The sequence below is a fragment of the Tachypleus tridentatus genome, chromosome 13, assembly GCF_004210375.1.
Source record: "Tachypleus tridentatus isolate NWPU-2018 chromosome 13, ASM421037v1, whole genome shotgun sequence".
Lineage (NCBI taxonomy): Eukaryota > Metazoa > Arthropoda > Merostomata > Xiphosura > Limulidae > Tachypleus > Tachypleus tridentatus.
The window spans coordinates 55,273,959-55,292,767 of NC_134837.1; the positions used below are offsets into that span (position 1 = coordinate 55,273,959).

General features: G+C 31.2%; 1 protein-coding gene across 2 annotated transcripts in view; it reads right to left on the minus strand.

Moving 5' to 3' along the window:
* Window positions 1-13,928: 13,928 nt before the first annotated feature.
* LOC143237339 (protein TEX261-like) overlaps window positions 13,929-18,809 on the minus strand; it is a 69,011-nt gene continuing 64,130 nt past the window's right edge. For both annotated transcript variants that reach the window (XM_076476480.1, XM_076476481.1), the window contains exon 6: window positions 13,929-17,446. In XM_076476480.1, the coding sequence (XP_076332595.1) occupies window positions 17,328-17,446 (119 nt within the window). In that variant the 3' untranslated portion in view covers window positions 13,929-17,327. The remainder of the gene's footprint in view (window positions 17,447-18,809) is intronic.

Consider the following 18,809-nt stretch of genomic DNA (forward strand, 5'->3'; position numbering starts at 1 on the left):
AGCCCATTATAAACAAGGGGGGTGTATGGATATCCGACTACGTTTTAGACTTGTAGATATGAAGGACACAATTTTGAATTTTTCTATTTCATTCAAATTTTGAAATCGAAAAAATAATCACGTTTTTCTCAATTTTTCTAAATTAAATATTTACTTCCTTCAGTCTCCTTACATCATTTCTAGTCCTGGAAATATAAAAAACTTTTGAATAATAAACTCATTCAAATACAGCATATAATGTACTCGGATTAAGAATCCTTAAGCTATGAAACAGGAACAATTAAAGAAATATTCATATTTAGTGAAGATAACCAAAACATAGTGCCACCATCCTCTTACCTCACTAACGGTTATAGCTAGATGTAAGAATTATCAACTTCAATATTATTACCTGGATAACTGGCTGCAAGTATTCTTAAATATTTGAACATTACTTCATTAGATAATGAAAATACGGAGTTGGTAATTCCGCTTGAATAATTTTAAATTACTGACTTTTATAAATGTTCTTGTGAGTTTTGTGGTTTCATATGTTAACATAACAGTTGTGTATGATATACAGGTTGAATACGTTAACATAATCAACCATATAGAACGCGTTGACCCAAGAGGTCAACATGACTTATACTTCAAGCACGTTATCCCAATATTTCAATATAATTTAAACACTTTATTGTGTTAACACAACATAATTCCAAGAATTTAAAAGTGGTAATACAATATTTCAACATGATATATCAGGTTTAAAGTTTTCCCATAACAGTCAATTTGGTAAACAGGTTAGAAACAAAATTACCTTTATATTCCAAATAGTTATAAATTAACTTTTTTATTTAACCAATATTTCTCATTTGCAACTTTATCAGGGCTAGTACATTCAACTGTTTTGTTTTCATAACATTTTTATCAAAATGTGTACATTAAATCCTTCAAGTTTACGCATAAATTTTGAAAGGAAATAAAAAATGTTGAAATTAGTTTAACTTATCAACAAAAACAGTGCATCATGATCTATAACTTAAATTTTAAGAAAACAGTTCAAAATTATGTTTGAGGTTTAATTTGCGTATAAAACAGTTGAACACTGTCCATGATATTTACTATATTGACACATTAGTGTACATTCATATATGAATACAGAAGTTAAGTATGTTCTATTAAAACGATCTGAAAGCCTCACCACTTCATTTCAATAGTTGTTGCCACGTTCGGTCGTGTTCTGTATGACAACCGTCGTAAGAATTGCTATGTAAAAGACGTATCTCTCTCTTTACTTTCCGTAAGACATCTAATATACGAGGACGACGGTTTAATAGTGCCTATTGCACCAATTCAATCATACAAATTCACAGGTGCTGGGTTCTGTGACCTCACCGGTGTGTCGTCATATGTAATAACATGAATACCCATTTAATTCTCCAGATGTTTGAGGTTAGAGATGGTTTAATGAATATGCTATAGAAATAACTTGTGCCGTTTTTCTGGATGGAGATCCTTGTTGATTACGTTACATACTGTTGTCTGAGGCATGTGGGTGATTTTTACCCATAAAATTTGTGTTTGTGGATTCCTACTCGTTACTATACACCAGTTTTATTTATTACCCTGGGTGTGACCTGTTGCAGATTTACTTTTGTATGATGCTGGTGCTACAACTTGATCTGTATTCATTAAGTTTAAACGATATCCATGTCTTGGAAATTCTAAACCCATATGACTACATCTCTATGAATTTGACTAAACGAAGAATATGAACATAAAAAAAGTAACCAGTCTTATGTGATATCATACTACCTACGAAACAATATCAAGATTTTGTTTTGATACATTCCTTACACCACGACTTCATATTGGTAGTGGTTGCCTTGTTACTGGATGTTTTAAATATGAAAAATAATTTAAGCATAACGTACTGCAATCTTTGTTATATTATAGAAATATTATTTTACCATTATGTATCAGGTTTAAAATTCGAGTAAGATACTAAAATCAAAAAACACAGAGTAGTATTTTAACACAATAGTTCGAAAATTGTTTGGACAACTGACCTTGTTAACAAATAATTAAACATAATATATGAGTTTTAATGTTTTAACTCAATTACTGAATATGATCCATGAGGATAATATTGGTAAATTGTGCAATGGTATTGCCATATCAGCGCAAAACTTCTCCACAACCTATTCTGGTTTTCATAGTTTGGCATGATATATATGGATATACTTCAACATATTATACACGAATATGTGTTAGTTTTATTCAACATAAATATTTAGTGACGTCACAATATGACTATGAAGACGGAAGCTTCAGAAGAAGAGAGGAAGTTACATCATCAAAGACAATGAGATAATCATTCCACAAGCTGTCACCAAAGGGCGAACCATTAGGGACGTGTTGGTAGGCCATTATGACAGGAGGCCATAATAGATGATTACATCACTTAGTAGAGAACGTATTTCTATACATTACAGTTCAAAACTTGTCACCAAGTGTGTACTGATGTCGCCATATTGAATTATTACGTAACAGCACCATGAGTTCAAAACTAGTCTCAAAAATAATGTATTAATTCAGTAATATTATTACAATAAAAAAATCTGGAGACAACTATTCTTTTTGAATAATCTATTTTCTCACAATAAATATTTTGCAATCTGATCTACACACAAAGAAATATCTGTTAAAGATGTATTTGCATGAAAACATTTTACAAGAAACTTATGAACAAACATATCATCACTATTTTCAAGAGATCCATGAATTTTCTTGTATTGAGATTATGTGTAGGTAGTACTAATGAATCAAAATATCCTCCTTTTTCTTTTCAGTTAAAATAAATGCGGACTCAGTGACTACCAGATTTATGACTAGAATCCTGTTTTTCTTCATGGTCAAGTAGTTGATCACTGGCAAACACGCCTCCAAACATTTTTTTTTTTTTTGTATACAAATCCTGTGAGAATATTTAATAACATTTCTAATTAATTCATATTTTCTTAGATATCTGTTATGATGTTTCTAAACTGATCAGTTTCTAGAAGTGACTGAAATTCTGCACAGTGGCGTATTTAGGTGGGAGCTAGATGGGGTTCATCCCCAGGGCCCATGTTCTTAATGGGAGTTCACTGATAATTACATGTAAAATTACATGGGGCGTAGGGCCCACAATAATTATTAGCCCCTTGGCTCACAAAACCTTAAATCCACCACTTATTCTGCATATACTAAAACATTTATAGTAGTAGGTAATGCACTACCAAAACATATTTCAATGCGTAAATTTCCATGTTTCACCAAGTTAAAGTGAGAATCTTGAGCACATAAGCCTGGTATAATATCAAAGACAAATATTGTACATATCTCGAATATTTATCATATCCTATATCAATTCCTTGATCTTGAAATTGTCTTATACGTTTTATACTGAGTCTTTTATCTGGTCTGAAACTGAATAAATTATCGACGGTTCACGAAGAGCAAATTAATCCTAATCTATATGCAAAAGTTGTACAAGCTTACAAACAATATTAAGTCTTCTATTCCGTCTAGAAATGAATACCTTGTTGACGGTTCATGAGTTGCAAATTACTTTTATGTTGACACAAAGAAACACTTCACATGACGAGAATGCTAACTTGCTCTATTCTTCACGCATGAATTTTTTTTACCGACAAAACATCTAATGTCCTCTTAGAAATACTAACGTCCGAAGTTAATTCACTGAAATTTATAATGCTTGAAATCCATAAACGTTCCTGGTCAAATATCTGTATTTTGTCGATTAATACGTGTTTATTACAATTATACCTTCCGAGAATTATAGTATACTAACTGAAACAGACCAACAACAATATTAAATTGTCTCTTCTCATGTTGATATATGAACTTTAAGGCGACATTCTTGGATTTTCTCTTGGTAACAATACTGGCAATCACTAGCATTACATACACACCTAGCACATTGTTGATTTTTACGCTCGAGAATCTTCTACACATCTGGAAAACAGTCGAGACTTTCGCAATACGAATTTAAAGATATACGTCACATACATTTCTAAATATATATATTAACACTTTAACAGCAGCCATCATCAATTGACCCTGCTACCTACAACATTCCCGCTGTTTAAGGGTTTAACTGAAACAGAGATACTCAAATAAATGTATAAGAGTAAATCTGTTACAATTTAATCATACAGTCGTGTATTGTATGTGTCACATTGAGTAATATACAGTACTTTTCAAACAGCAAAAGTAATAATTTAGTACTGAAATTATTTGAACAATAAGTTTTAATTATTGTAATGTAATGCCATTTTTAAGATTCTGCCTTTCTAAATGTATAAATTATTTTGTCACAAAGTAGTGAAAGCTTTATTGTATAACAAACTTTTTATTGACGATGTAAAATGTTGTATAATATATAAATTCTAATTATTTTACGATATCATCCATTTTTAGGGTCATCTAAGCATTTAATCATCTATTTTACGTGCCAGATTATGTTTGTTTGTTTTTGAATTTCGTGCAAAGCTATTCGCGGGCTATCTGCGCTAGCCGTCCCTAATTTAGCAGTGTAAGACTAGAGGGAAAGCAGCTAGTCACCATACCTAACGCCAACTCTTGGGCTACTCTTTTACCAACAAATAGTGGGATTGACCGTCGCATTATAACGTCCCCACGGCTAAAAGGGGCGAGCATGTCTGGAGCGACGGGGATACGAGCCCGCGACCCTCAGATTACGAGTCGAACGTCTTGACCCACCTGGCCATGCCGGGCCATATTAAATAATGCTTTGCTGGTTTTATAGCGAATACGAAATCCTTAAAGCACTATTTAAATCGTAAATGGAGCTCCAAACTAAATAACTAATAGAAACGTTGGAAATGTGCGCTACACTTAATAATGAGTTAACATATCAAAAGTTTTTATTTTTATCTTTAAATATACTTGTTTTGTTTTTAACTGTTTACAATTCTTAATTTACTAGGGAATGCGTGGCCTAATGATCTATATTTCAGGCTTTAGATTCAAGATTCGAGTAGTAATGCCACTGAACAAACCATGCACTTTCTCGTGTGGACCCGTTTATAAAACTGCCAATTCCTTTATTCGATTCAAAGAGTCAAACAGAACTGATGTGGCAGTAGGTGTCGCTGACTGGCCACACCCGTATCCTAAGTATCTCTAATCTGCCATTTAGCTCACTTGAAAAAATAGGCCCAGCGTAGACAGGTGGTTAATGCACCTCGTGTAATTCGAGGGTCATGGATTCTATTCTACGTTCCACCAAACATGCTCTCCCTTTCAGCTGTGGGAGCGTTATATTGTTACAGTCAATCCCATTATTCGTTGGTAAAAGAGTACCCCAAGAGTTGGCAGTGGGTTGTGATGACTAGCTGCCTTCTTACTAGTCTTACAACTGCTAAATTAGGGACGGCTTGCGCAAATAGTTCTCGTGTAGCTTTGCGCGAAATTCAAAACAAACAAATACTTAAAAATAATGAAAAATTTATTTCGTTATGTGTACTGGCACTTAGAAACATTCCCATGTTCATTGTTTTCAGTTGTATTGTATTTTTTTTATTTCCGATTAACTTAAGAATGATTTATTTTGACTCAGATGGAATTCCCATTTGTATTTTATTATAATGTAGTTTACTTTGTTTGATAGGTAGAAAACAGATAAACAACAAACAATAGCAGATAAGCTAAAATAATGTTATAAACCAGCAAATTATCTTTAAAGGCAAATTAAACATCCCTTTACCGGGTTGTAATTTTATTGATAAAATTTCTCATAAAATTCCTTTGCTTGATCAAAGATACAAAAAAGAATTAATTTATGCTTCAAAAATTAATACATATGAAATAAGGTGTACTCAAACTGTCGAAGTTTAATTTTTGTGTTTGTCTTGAAACTTTCATTTAGTAATTCTTTTATGTTAAACTATTATAGGAGAAGTTTTAAACTTTTTTCAGAATTCTAAAAATATGAAACTAATGTTTTGAAGAAAACGATGAATAATTATAGAACTAAAGATATTTTAAAAATCTAATAACTAAAGATGTTTTTTTTATGCTTACTATCATTAGGTTCTTTATTTACTTGTAAGTATCAAAACAGGAGAAACGGCTGTATAAATTAAACTTCAAAACAGTGTTTAACACCTGATCACAGAAAGACTCCCAGCAAGAAACATCTTTCTCATCGCAGGTTTGGTCAAATTTACAGACCATGTGACCACTTTTTTACTTGTTATAGTTTCGATACTACTAACTTTTAATATAGAAAGTATATCTTCACAAAATTTGGTAGACTTTTGGTAATGTACAAGTCACTGATATACAAAAGCATGAGGTTTTTGTTGCATTTCCTCTAATGATTTGTCTGCAAATATTTACCTCTTTTTTTTTTTTTTTACCAATCTGAGTGCAAAATGATTCTTATGTTGAGATCGAAATTGCTTTTCTTCATCTCAAAATTATCAAATGTCATTTGCACAATATATAAAACCTCAAAAACACATTTCAAACGTGTTTTTAGTAAAGCTAAATTTTAGCTGTTATTTTCTCCACCGTAATTCCACACAAGATTTATCAAATTGGGCGTCCTCGCAACTACCACAAAAAAAAAAAAGAGAAAAAATCGAAATAAATATAAATCATCTTTTTCCTTTCTACCATAGCTCTAAATTATAAACAAACTACATATATTTATTATAAGTAGCTTTAAACTCATAATAATATACATCTAGTTATACTTACATTTTATTATTTTATTGTCCTTTAAACAATGTTTATTATTCGCGCATACGAATACTGACTCGTATAAGTCAGTCGGGGAAGGTGCCGCTAACGTCGCGCTATCGAATTACATTACCCAGAGAGCTACATGTGGTTGTTGTACTTCATGAATTATTTTTTATTATACCATTGCTACTGTTCATACTACCTAATGTATCATAAGAGTTTCGTATTTTATTTTTACATTTTAGTTCTATTTAGACAATATATCTTAACAATACTTTTTCTGAAAGTTCTTAGCATGTAGTACAATCTGATATATTACAATTTAATTTGTATCACAAAATAAGTACAAACATTAAATGAAATATTCCACCTACCGTAATGTACTTTCGATGACGTAAACAAATACCTACCTAATCGATCATCTTTTTATCAGTTTGTAATAGAAAACAAAGTATATTTTTTCTAGGCCTAATATTAATTCTTTCAGAATGAGGGGAAAAAAATTTGGTTCCAAGAAGTTTTGTAATTCCAAATATTTATGATTTATGAAAAGTTCACAAAATAGGAGATCCCTATAGATAATAAATCCATAGTATGAAACATATGTTCATCTTTTTACAACATAGCTAAATATTTAGCATGCAAATATTTTTTCCTGGGCAATAAGAACATTTATGTTGTTAATCTTTAATAAAATTTGTACAAAAAATAGGTGAATTTATAAAATGATAGAATTATAAAATGTGATATAAAATTTTTTCTTTTATTATTTAAAACTGAAATATTTATCAAGATTTTTTTATCGTTGTCACAGTTATTTTGTAGATTTTCTTTGTTCTCAAAAATCTTCAAAGGCAAGACACATGCATGATATATTTTATAAATCTCTGATAAAGTAATATTTCTCTACATTGATAGGATCTTAAATATAAAGTCAACCATTTTACTCTGTAATTAAACATAAATTGAACAATAAATTTACTCACTCTTGTTATTGCAGATCTCAGATATAACCATACACGTTCATCATGATTTAACATGTTACAAGAATGGTGAATTTCACTAAGATCGTCGATTTCACATGCTTCATATTGCTCTTCCTTCAATACTTGTAAGGCTCAGTATAGCGAGGTGGTTAGGGCGCTTGACTACAATCCTCGTCCCACCAACATGCTCCCTTTCAACCGTGAAGGCGTTATAATGTGACGTTCGATCACACTTCGTTGATGAAAGAGTAACCCAATAATTGGCAGTGGGTGATTATGACTAACTGCCTTGCAGGCTTTCACTACTAAATTAGGGATGGATAGATGAGATAGCCCTCAAGTAGCTTTGTATGAAATTCAAAATAAACCAAAAAAATCAAACTAATACTTGTGAAATATAGTACACTTGTTCAGCTTATATGTTTATAAGATTTGATTTAATCTGATTATTCAATTACTTTTCATTATGAATTATATCATTAAAGCGTTTCATCACGGGCAGATTTGATTACCATATACTCGACTAGAGAAAAAAACGTATGGAACAAGGATATGCTAACTCTGTGTGTTCCTGACAAAAATTACTAAGATTATGTTCGCGTTTATAAGTATTCTGTACACAAAAATGACATTATTTAAATAATAACTTTCTAATAAATATGTTATTTACCTATAGTAGTTATTAGCACTCAAACCGTGAACAGTATAAGTGCAAAGTGATTTTTATTTTAAGTATAAAAATACTTTTCTTCACGTATAATTTTTCTATTTAATTTGCATAACTTCTAGAAGGTTCTTGATGAATATCAATAGTTTTTAAGGTAAGTGTTTTGATATATATAAATATTTCCTCCCACATCATTAACTCTAGCTATTATCATAACATAAAGTTCAGGGACAGCAAGAGACCTATTGATCTACTTTGGCTGTTTCATCCTCTAAACAAATTTAAAATTAGTATAAAAATCGTAAAACCGGACATTAACATTCACACAGTATCTAAGCTTTCTCTTAAACTTACTGCTTCCACACATTCGAAAGCAACACATTCCAGAAGCCAATCATCCTGTTAAAAAAGGTAAACTGTCATAGCTGAAGATGACACCTACCTTGCCAAAATTTATATTTGTGTTCCCTAGTTTTACTATTCTTATCTTTAATTGTGAAAAAAGATGATGCATCAACACTATCAATTCCCTTTACAGTTTTAAAGACCTCAATCAATTTCTTCGAAATCATCTTTTCTAAAAATAAAACAATTTTAAATATCTTAATCTACCACCATAAAAAAACCCTTCCATCCTATGCATCATTGTAGTAGCTCTCTTCTGAACCCTTTCCAATAATTCAATGTCCTTAGATAAGGAGCCCAAGACTAAATAAAATACTTCAACTGTGACCAAACGAATGATCTATGCAATAAAATTATAACCTGTATAGACTTGTATTCAATTTCTGTAGATAAAACTTAATAAGGAATATTTGTTTGTTTTTGAATTTCCCACAAAGGGCTATCTGTGCTAGCCGTCCATAATTTAGTAGTGTAAGACTAGAGGGAAGGCAGCTAGTCACACCACCCACCACCAACTCTTGGACTACTCTTTTATCAACGAATAGTGGGATTAACCATAACTTATAACGTCCCCACGGCTGAAAGGGCGAGCATGTTTGGCGCGACGGGGATGCGAACCCGCGACCCTCAGATTACGAGTCGCACGCCTTAACATGCTTGGCCATGCCGGGCCCTTAATAAGAAAATAGAAAAAACTAATATATTTTTTAATTTTTGTACATTATTTAAAAAATTTCCTTCCGTTAAATTAATTTCGCTAAATGATTTTCCTTTGATATATAGTTAATACGAGCTGTTGGTTAAGGCGTTCGACTCGGAATCTGAGGGTCGCGGGTTCAAATCCCCGTCGCACCAAACATGCTCGCCCTTTCAGCCGTGGGGACGTTATAAGTTATGGTTAATCCCACTATTCGTTGATAAAAGAGTAGCCAAAGAGTTGGTGGTGGGTGATGTGACTAGCTGCCTTCTTTATAGTCTTACACTGCAAAATTATGGACGGATAGCGCAGATAGCCCTCGTGTAACTTTGCGCGAAATTCAAAAAAGTTTTATTATTTTCTGTTCTTTACCGCTTATTAGTTACCTAGACGCAATTACAGTGTTTTTGGAAGACGTGCACAACACAACCCTCGGCAAAATTTCAGTTCACCATGCAATATATTTCGAGAATGGATGCAAAGTATGATGTGTATGAAAAACAAAAGGTTTAAACATTTTAATTATGTATTTTAAAATATCACTAACACATAATTAACCAAAATATAATGATAAAATCTAAATAAAATTTAAACTGTATTTCTAACTATATTTAGGTAAGAAACAGCTAAGTTTCAAATTATTTAGATTTAAATAAACGTTCTTTTTACTGTCAAAAGTGATTTACATATAACAAGTAAGGAAGTTTAATAAAGTATAGAACTAATGAATTAGTGTTTTATATCGACTGTATTAAACTCAGCAATTGATTACATGTTCAGACACGTTGATCCATTTTGTGGATGTTATTGTCTCTCACGTCACGTCCATTGCGGCCCTCTGGTTTCATTTTGTAGAACTATGACATAACTATCTCTGTTGACATCTTTATCTCTAATCCGTAATGACGAGAAAACCCACTTGTAGAGATAAGGTTTCTTTGTGAACCTGGCGATGACCGAAGAAGGTCGAAACATTGTTTGCTCCTCTACGTAGTGCTTTCTCTGTTCATACCAGCCGTTTTTACATATATATTCCTTATCTCTGCCCCTTTCCCCTACATATTGCTTTGCGACTCCCTATTGAGGCGGTGTCCTTTCGACACAGAGGTGGCCCGATAACTAACTAATGGCAACACGGTATAGAAAATTTGCTAGTCTTAACTAATTAATTGACTAGTCTTGAACTTACAAAGTTGAAAAAATAATAGCTTATCGTTTTGGAATGTATAAGTAAAACAAAAATCTGTTGGAAACTACGTTGTTTTTTTGCATTCCGCCACACCAAAAATTATGTCATAAAAAATCACAAAAAATGCCAGCCTTTCACTCTCATGTTTACAGGTATTAAATGCTATGTTATTATATAGATTAATTTTAAAATGCCCGTTGTTTATCAAATATTTAGCATTAGATAGAGGTATTTTGCCTCAAATATTTGACACAATTGTGAGAAAATTGACAAAAAACTCAACTCAAATCAACATTTGATAAAACACATAAACGAAATGTTGTTTTTACCTTATTTCCCAGGTTTTTCGTGCCAAATGTTTCGTAAATTTAAAAAAATAAAACAAAAATCTCATTCCCATGTATGGAACATTAAATAAAAATAGACAAATTCTAAACAAAACTAAATATAAAGTCAATCTAATGGAGAAAACGAGTTTTTACATATTTGAATGCGAATATGGTTGTGTTTATACTGTTCAAACTAGAAGACATTTAAAACTTGGAGTAAATGAAAATAGAAATGTTAAAAACAAAAGTGAAACCTACACTAACTGAACATGCAAATTATACTGATCATATTATTCAGTGTGGGGGAGGGACTGTTATTTTGGGTGAACTGAATAAATAATTTCATTTAAATAAAGATGATGGATTAGAAATTCAGCTAGCAAGTAGATGGCATTATCCTTTTTTTAAATATGTAAACTAATAATCATATGGCCATGTTTTTGTAATTATAATACACAACATTTGTTTTTCACACGTCAGAGGAGACGACGTCGAAACGTATAGAGTGAATCTTTTTCTTTTATGACCGTTTCTAAAGTTAAATTTTAGTTGTATATTATACAACATTGATCGTTGCAGATTTTAATACATCGAGTCTCTTATCTGGAAAACAATATAGGTTTCGTAAATGACAGATGAATTGATATTATATACAAAATATCTTGTCTGAGAAAAAAGTACATTCTTGATCCCAAAGGTAGTACAGTTGAACTATAAAACTTATTAAAATCTCCAATGCTTTTAAGGAAATAAGCGTCAAGTGTACTTTCACGTGTGTTTTTTTTTCAGAGTATTCATTGCCAACGACCTACAGTTTAACTATTTCATTTGAAAAAAAAACATACAAAATCAGAAATTAGCATTCTAAAACCAGAAGATAAACGTGACAAGTCGATAATTCGGAGTACTAGAGCGGAGATAATTTTGACTGAATCACTTCAATTGAAGACAGTCGAATAAAAATAAGCTCCGAAACAAAACCCTATAAAATATATACGTTATTTAACTGTATTTCAGTTTTGTCAGAAATAGAAAAGGTTTTTGTTATTCCGACAAGTTAAATGCAAAAGGCAGAATGATACGTCATATGACGTAACTCTGTGTATGCATATAATGAAACCTCGATGGTGAATAGAAATTCAATATAGTTAATGGGCAGGTGCTCATTAGGTCTGAGTAGTCGCAGAGAGAGAGAACAACCTTTTTCATTGCACATCTAAGAATGAATATAATTTTGAATAACAGAAAGGTTCAATTTTCCCATTTGGGGAAGTGGAGTATGGAGATTAGCAATGGTTATTTGATAAGGCTTGAAGACCCGATCGATAAAATTCAAGTTGATAATGTTTTTGTAAAAACTGTACAAGATAAATGTCATAAAAACGTCAATGTGAAGATTCAAACGTTCTTATTTACGATCAAAAGGAGGTTCATTTTCTACAAGTAAAATCCTTAATGCATTTTACAGCACATAGATAAACTTACAGTCTGGAATATCGAAGGATCTCATTATAGTGTAAAAGAGAAGATAAAATTGTTCCATAATCCAGTTTACAAAGAACGTAGTACAGATATAGAATTGCGGCTCAAAATATCCTCAACACCAAAATAAACTCGAAATCTCAAGTAAACATCTTAGTCACTGACAATAACAAGAATAGTTGTAAAAATTGTGAAATGCTTGCTTTACCAATACACCTAAAACTGAACTCTTGCTTAATCATGAATAAGGTTAATAAGTTTTATTTTTATTATACATTGTCAACGTTACTGTAAGGCATTTGTTCAGTCACGTTAAAAATATTTGAAGTACCACATTTTTGCTACTCCTTGTACAGGAAGAACCTTTACAGATTTTAAATAAAATAGAAGATAATCCAAAGAAAAAGATGAGTATGTGAAAAATGGAGCCATTTGTTTGAAATAACAACAAATGGACTTGGACAGAAGAAATAACACTACATTTTAAATGCCCCATCTAGAAAGGCTACCACCACTGATTCCAGGATGGAAGAAGCTAGAAAAACGAAAAAGACTCCAACAGTTGCATGGGAAGGAAGGTCAACATTTAAATTCTTTCAAGCTTATTTAACAACAGTCTATAGATTATTTACCACACTCCAGACGAATCTTCGTTTCAGTTGAACTGGCTCAATAAATTGAGTATTGCCTTTCTATGACCAGAGACAGGGTGAAAAGGGGAAGTAAGCGCACTTAAGCCAACTGTGCATATTTGTGAAAATCACATTTTCTAAAATGTAAAAAATTATAATGGGAATTTTTATGTTACATTCTCTCTTAGTAGAGTAATACGAAGGTAATTTTAACAGAGCAATACTAGTTTCAAAAATATGCAACTCTTGAAAGTAACTGACCAAAGACTTTTAGTACCATTAAATTCAAAACCTGTGTTTATCTAAGAAATGTAAAAAACACTGTTTAATTAACTAGGAGCAGGTATTTTGAGATGTTAATATCATAATGTAAAATTATATTAAACGATCGTTTTTTTCTTATAAAATTTAGTTTAAGAAGACAAAACAACTTATGCCACTCCAATCATTTACCTAATACCACTATAATACTAAATTTAAAATATAACAATTAATTGCACAAGGTATTTTCCTTCTTCAATTATTGATATCAGTACAGTTAACCTTAGTCATTGCTATATCTTAGAACACATTAAAAATTGTTAGATTTCCTTTGTTACATCAATGATCTTGTAATTACTCTTGTGAATCAGAAAAGGTTAAAAATCAGTAATTATCAGTTTTTTCTAATGTTGCAAACACTTCTTTAGATGTATGGTATTTTGGTCATGTTTATTTGAATTTTTAATTGGTAATTTCAGATATTTAACACTTTCCTAGTCAAAACAATAACAAAAAATAACAAATATGCAATGCAATAATTCATGATTTTATTACAATTTTGCCCATATTGTATGACTGAAAGCTGCACAATATATTAATAAATATATACACTGTAGTTGCTGAGTGTGAAATAATTGCAGAAATTGCAGGCATAAACAAAAAAGTATAATAAAACGGGGAAATGTTTATTCTAATCTACTTTAGTGCCACCTCAACTTACATATGTATAACCAGGATGACAAATCCTCCTGTATTATGACCACATAAACATAGAATAATCCAGGAAAAACATTCAATTTACTGTATACTACCCAAAACCTACACTAGATTTAGAGCTTTTAAACTGGTTAATGGTTCATCCAGTGGTAAAAGAAATTCTTTTAAAGGGTGCACGAATCTTAGGGGAGAACAATAGGTAAATGAAATAAGGGAGAACACCTTAAACTAGAATAAAATATTTATATTTGTGCTTGGTGTGTATGGGTTGTAAATAACTGTTTTAGTAGATTAAGATTAAATATTATGTTGTTTTCAGAAAATTAAAAATAACTGTTGCCCTTAAAAATTTTGCTTTAATACTCCTATCATTTTTGTTTATTATATTTTAGTAAATTAATATTACAATTTTACTTTTCATAAAATTTGCATCAAAGCCAAATATTAGTATATAGAATTATAGATATCATACAATGCGGTTAAACATAACACTTTTATATTCTCTTTATCTGTGGTAACTTAGAAGTTTGGTATGTTTATTTGTGTTTTTTCTCTCTCTCTGTTTTTTCATATTTGAAATTAACGAGTCCACAATTATATAATTTACTGTAATTTAGATTTTAAGATTTTAAGAATCTAAATTAACCTTTAAACCTAAATTTTAGATTTATAGGTTAATTAAATTCTTTTTAACCATGGTAGTAAGTAAGTAGTAAATACTAGTCTATTGTTGTAACTAAAGGCTAAGGTAACACACTGAGCCTAGTGTGCAGATTAAAGGTAAGTCTTCATTGAATTATTTCAGGAATTCCTTTGGAGACTTGGATGATGCTCAAGAAGAATTTTATTCAGAAAGAGATAAGTCACTTGTGGAGGAAAACGAAAAAGCTGAGGACACAGAGCTTGAAGCTGAAGCTGGGAATGATACCACTGGAGACTCAGATGATGATTCTGGCAAGGAAAAGCCTGCTTGGAAGATAAAAATGAAAGATTGAAGTAGCCTCTCCTTGAAACCCAAGTAAAGAAAATGGAATGAAGAGTATGTCAAGTATAGCTTCTTTGTTGCTAAAGACGAGCTGATGAAACCTGCTGCTTCACCACAGTGCATGTCTTGCTGCATCAAATATAGCAACTAGTGCCTTGTCCCTTCAAAATTAGAGATTATTTAAAAACAAAGCATTGTATTTATCTAAACAAGTCTATAAAGTTCCTCAAAAGCACACACAAGCACTTATGGAAGCAACAAAATCCCTTCAAATCGATGGTAAGGGAAGACCACTGGAAAACAACTTCTTCTACCATCTCTATAAATATCTGATGTCCTCATGAAAACAAAGAAAACCTCACATCGATGCTTAAAATGTGATGAAGTCATATTTGAAGACTGTCTCTCTACTCAAATTCCTCTCTCTCTCTCCAGCAACACAATGAAAAACCAATCTATTATGATCACCAGTGATCAGCAGCCAATAAAAAAACTGTTGGAAGCACCACTTTTCACTCTACAATTTGAGAAATCAATGGATGTAAAGAACAATGTACATCTCATTGCATACTGACATTTCCCAGACCAAAATCTGAAATAAGTTGTAAAGTATCAGAGTTGAAGCAACTGGTGAAGCCATTTTCTCTAAGCTATATTAATACATAAGAGGTGCAAATATACCTTGGAACAACTGTGCCACAATTGAAAGTAAAATAGGAATCACCACTCACATCAAGAAACCTCTCTGGCAAAAAAGAAGCTGAACACTTGTCACAATAATCAGAAAAATTGTTGCAAGAGGTGGGGTGGAAAAAGATGTCAAAGGTATTTGTATACATGCAAAACAATGTTAACTGTTCTCAATTATGTGCAAGAATATGTCTGCTAAACTATAAAATACTCCTTCCAAATTATGAGGTATGATGGCTCTCCCATGGAAGTCCTTGAAAGAGTCTGGGAAACAAGCTGTGTTTATTCTTTATTTAAGAAACTTATGTCAAAACAATGCATTTCAATGACAATTTTTAGCTAGCCAAACTGTCATAAGTGGCCATTATTTTCAACCATTTGAATCAGGTCAACTTGTCACTTCAGGAGAAAAGTGGTGATGTTTTTTACATTTGTGGGAAAAACAGAAGCCATGAAAACGAAAATTTTCCTGTGGCATGCTAATGTCCAGAAACGCTGTTTTTCCCATTGGAAAAGCTTCCTTAAAGGTAGTGGATGGCAATAAAAACAACCTGATGTGGAGGAATCACTGAAGAGCATCATTTCAACCATCTGCAGTTGTGTTTTGCTCAATTTTGAGGAATATTTTCCTTGGAAGGATGCTGCTCAGGCCATAGATAATCAGATGTAGATAGTTGATCCTTTCACCACCAACAACATTTAAGTGAGCAGCTGTCGAGGAGATCATAGAGTTGTTGATGGAACTTCATAATGAGTTCATCAAAAAAACGTCTTCTGAAATTTACTCCTACTATGGAGATTATTGGGTTTGATTACTTGAATTTCCTGAGTGCAAATCAATTGTCATGAAGGCCCTTGAAGTAATAATGATAGTGTTAACTACTTACTTGTCTGAAAAAGGACTTTTGACCTTGGTAGAATTGAAAACCAAGAAATGAAATTCTCATCTAAATGTTCATTCAATAATACCGAGTGTTCTAGAGAAGGAAATTGATTCTCAATTTCAGAAGCTTGTGTCAGGAAATACACGAACATCCCAATCATTGGTGTTACAAACCTGTTTTAAATGTGTGACACTTGTCAGTAATTACTTTGCAATGTGGTATATGATGATAGCCATTCTTTTGTTCTCTTATACCATAAGCAATTACTTTACTAACCTGTGTATGTTAATAGTCATTAATGCTTTTCTTTTGTTTACATAAAATTTGTAAATATAAAAAAAAAAAAAAACTTGAAGAATTTACTTCATTAATAAGGAAGCTAGTCACTCATTGTTTTTTTCAATTTTGTCAAGATGGTAAAATCAAAAATTGCTAAAAAAATTAGCTCATTATGCCTTTTCCAATTTCAATTTCAAAAGCCAAATTAGGAAATTTGATGAGAGGGGACAGGATAACACTTAATCATTATGCGTATGGATGGAGAAACAGAAATAGAAAGAAACAAACCATAAAGAAGTCAGGTGAATGAAATTTTGTGGTAATGACTCAAGTGTGAATGGCACTGAAAAAAGTTAAAGAGCACTGCACTAAAATGTCTTCTTCACCCGCTGAGGCAGAATACTTTCTTTGGCATAGTTAAAGATGGAAAGAAGTCCATAACGCTTGCTACGATGTGAAAAATAGTTGGTGACTACATCACTGTCATCTGAAAATATAAAACAAAGTAAATCATGCTGATATAGAAAAAAACTATGACAGTATCATAAACATGTACATATTTATATTAATGCAACAAAAAAATTTCAGTAGGAGATGGATGGAAAGTTCCTACCTTTTATATTTACTAAAATTATGGTCCCTCGTTTTAAATACAAACAGGGATCATTGGGAAAAAAAAGGTTGTTTCTTATAGACTATGTATTTTAACATGACACCCATGCATTAAAATAATAAATAACCAGTTTGCTTTTTTATCATTTTACTTTACTTTTCATTTTCTGATCAAACTGCTAACATTTTCTATCACATAATACTTTTCAAGTCTCTCTTCAATTTTTAAATGGTGTAACTTCCATTAAATTAAACAGCAAGATATGTCATTTATTTACTTATTTTGCTATTAGTGTCAAATATTTGCTATGTGGTTCCTTTTAACATCAGCAAAATGTAAACTTCATTATTAATATGTGGTAATTATCATTTTCAACAATAATTAAAAAAACAATTTGCAAAAATTAAGTATGATGTGGGGATGGTGACACCAAAAAGTACATAAAAAAGTAGAGATAAATATAAAAAAAATAAGAAAGCCACTATATAAGTAGTCAAATCTTTCCAAGATAAATATAAAAAACATAAGAAAGCCACTATATAAGTAGTCAAATCTTTCCAAGATAAATATAAAAAACATAAGAAAGCCACTATATAAGTAGTCAAATCTTTCCAAGATAAATATAAAAAACATAAGAAAGCCACTATATAAGTAGTCAAATCTTTCCAAGATAAATATAAAAACATAAGAAAATCACTATACAAGTAGTCAAATCTTTCCAAGATAAATATAAAAAACATAAGAAAGCCACTATATAAGTAGTCAAATCTTTCCAAGATAAATATAAAAAACATAAGAAAGCCACTATATAAGTAGTCAAATCTTTCCAAGATAAATATAAAAAACATAAGAAAATCACTATACAAGTAGTCAAATCTTTCCAAGATAAATATAAAAAACATAAGAAAATCACTATATAAGTAGTCAAATCTTTCCAAGATAAATATAAAAAAACATAAGAAAGCCACTATATAAGTAGTCAAATCTTTCCAAGATAAATATAAAAAACATAAGAAAGCCACTATATAAGTAGTCAAATCTTTCCAAGATAAATATAAAAAACATAAGAAAATCACTATATAAGTAGTCAAATCTTTCCAAGATAAATATAAAAAACATAAGAAAGCCACTATATAAGTAGTCAAATCTTTCCAAGATAAATATAAAAAACATAAGAAAGCCACTATATAAGTAGTCAAATCTTTCCAAGATAAATATAAAAAACATAAGAAAATCA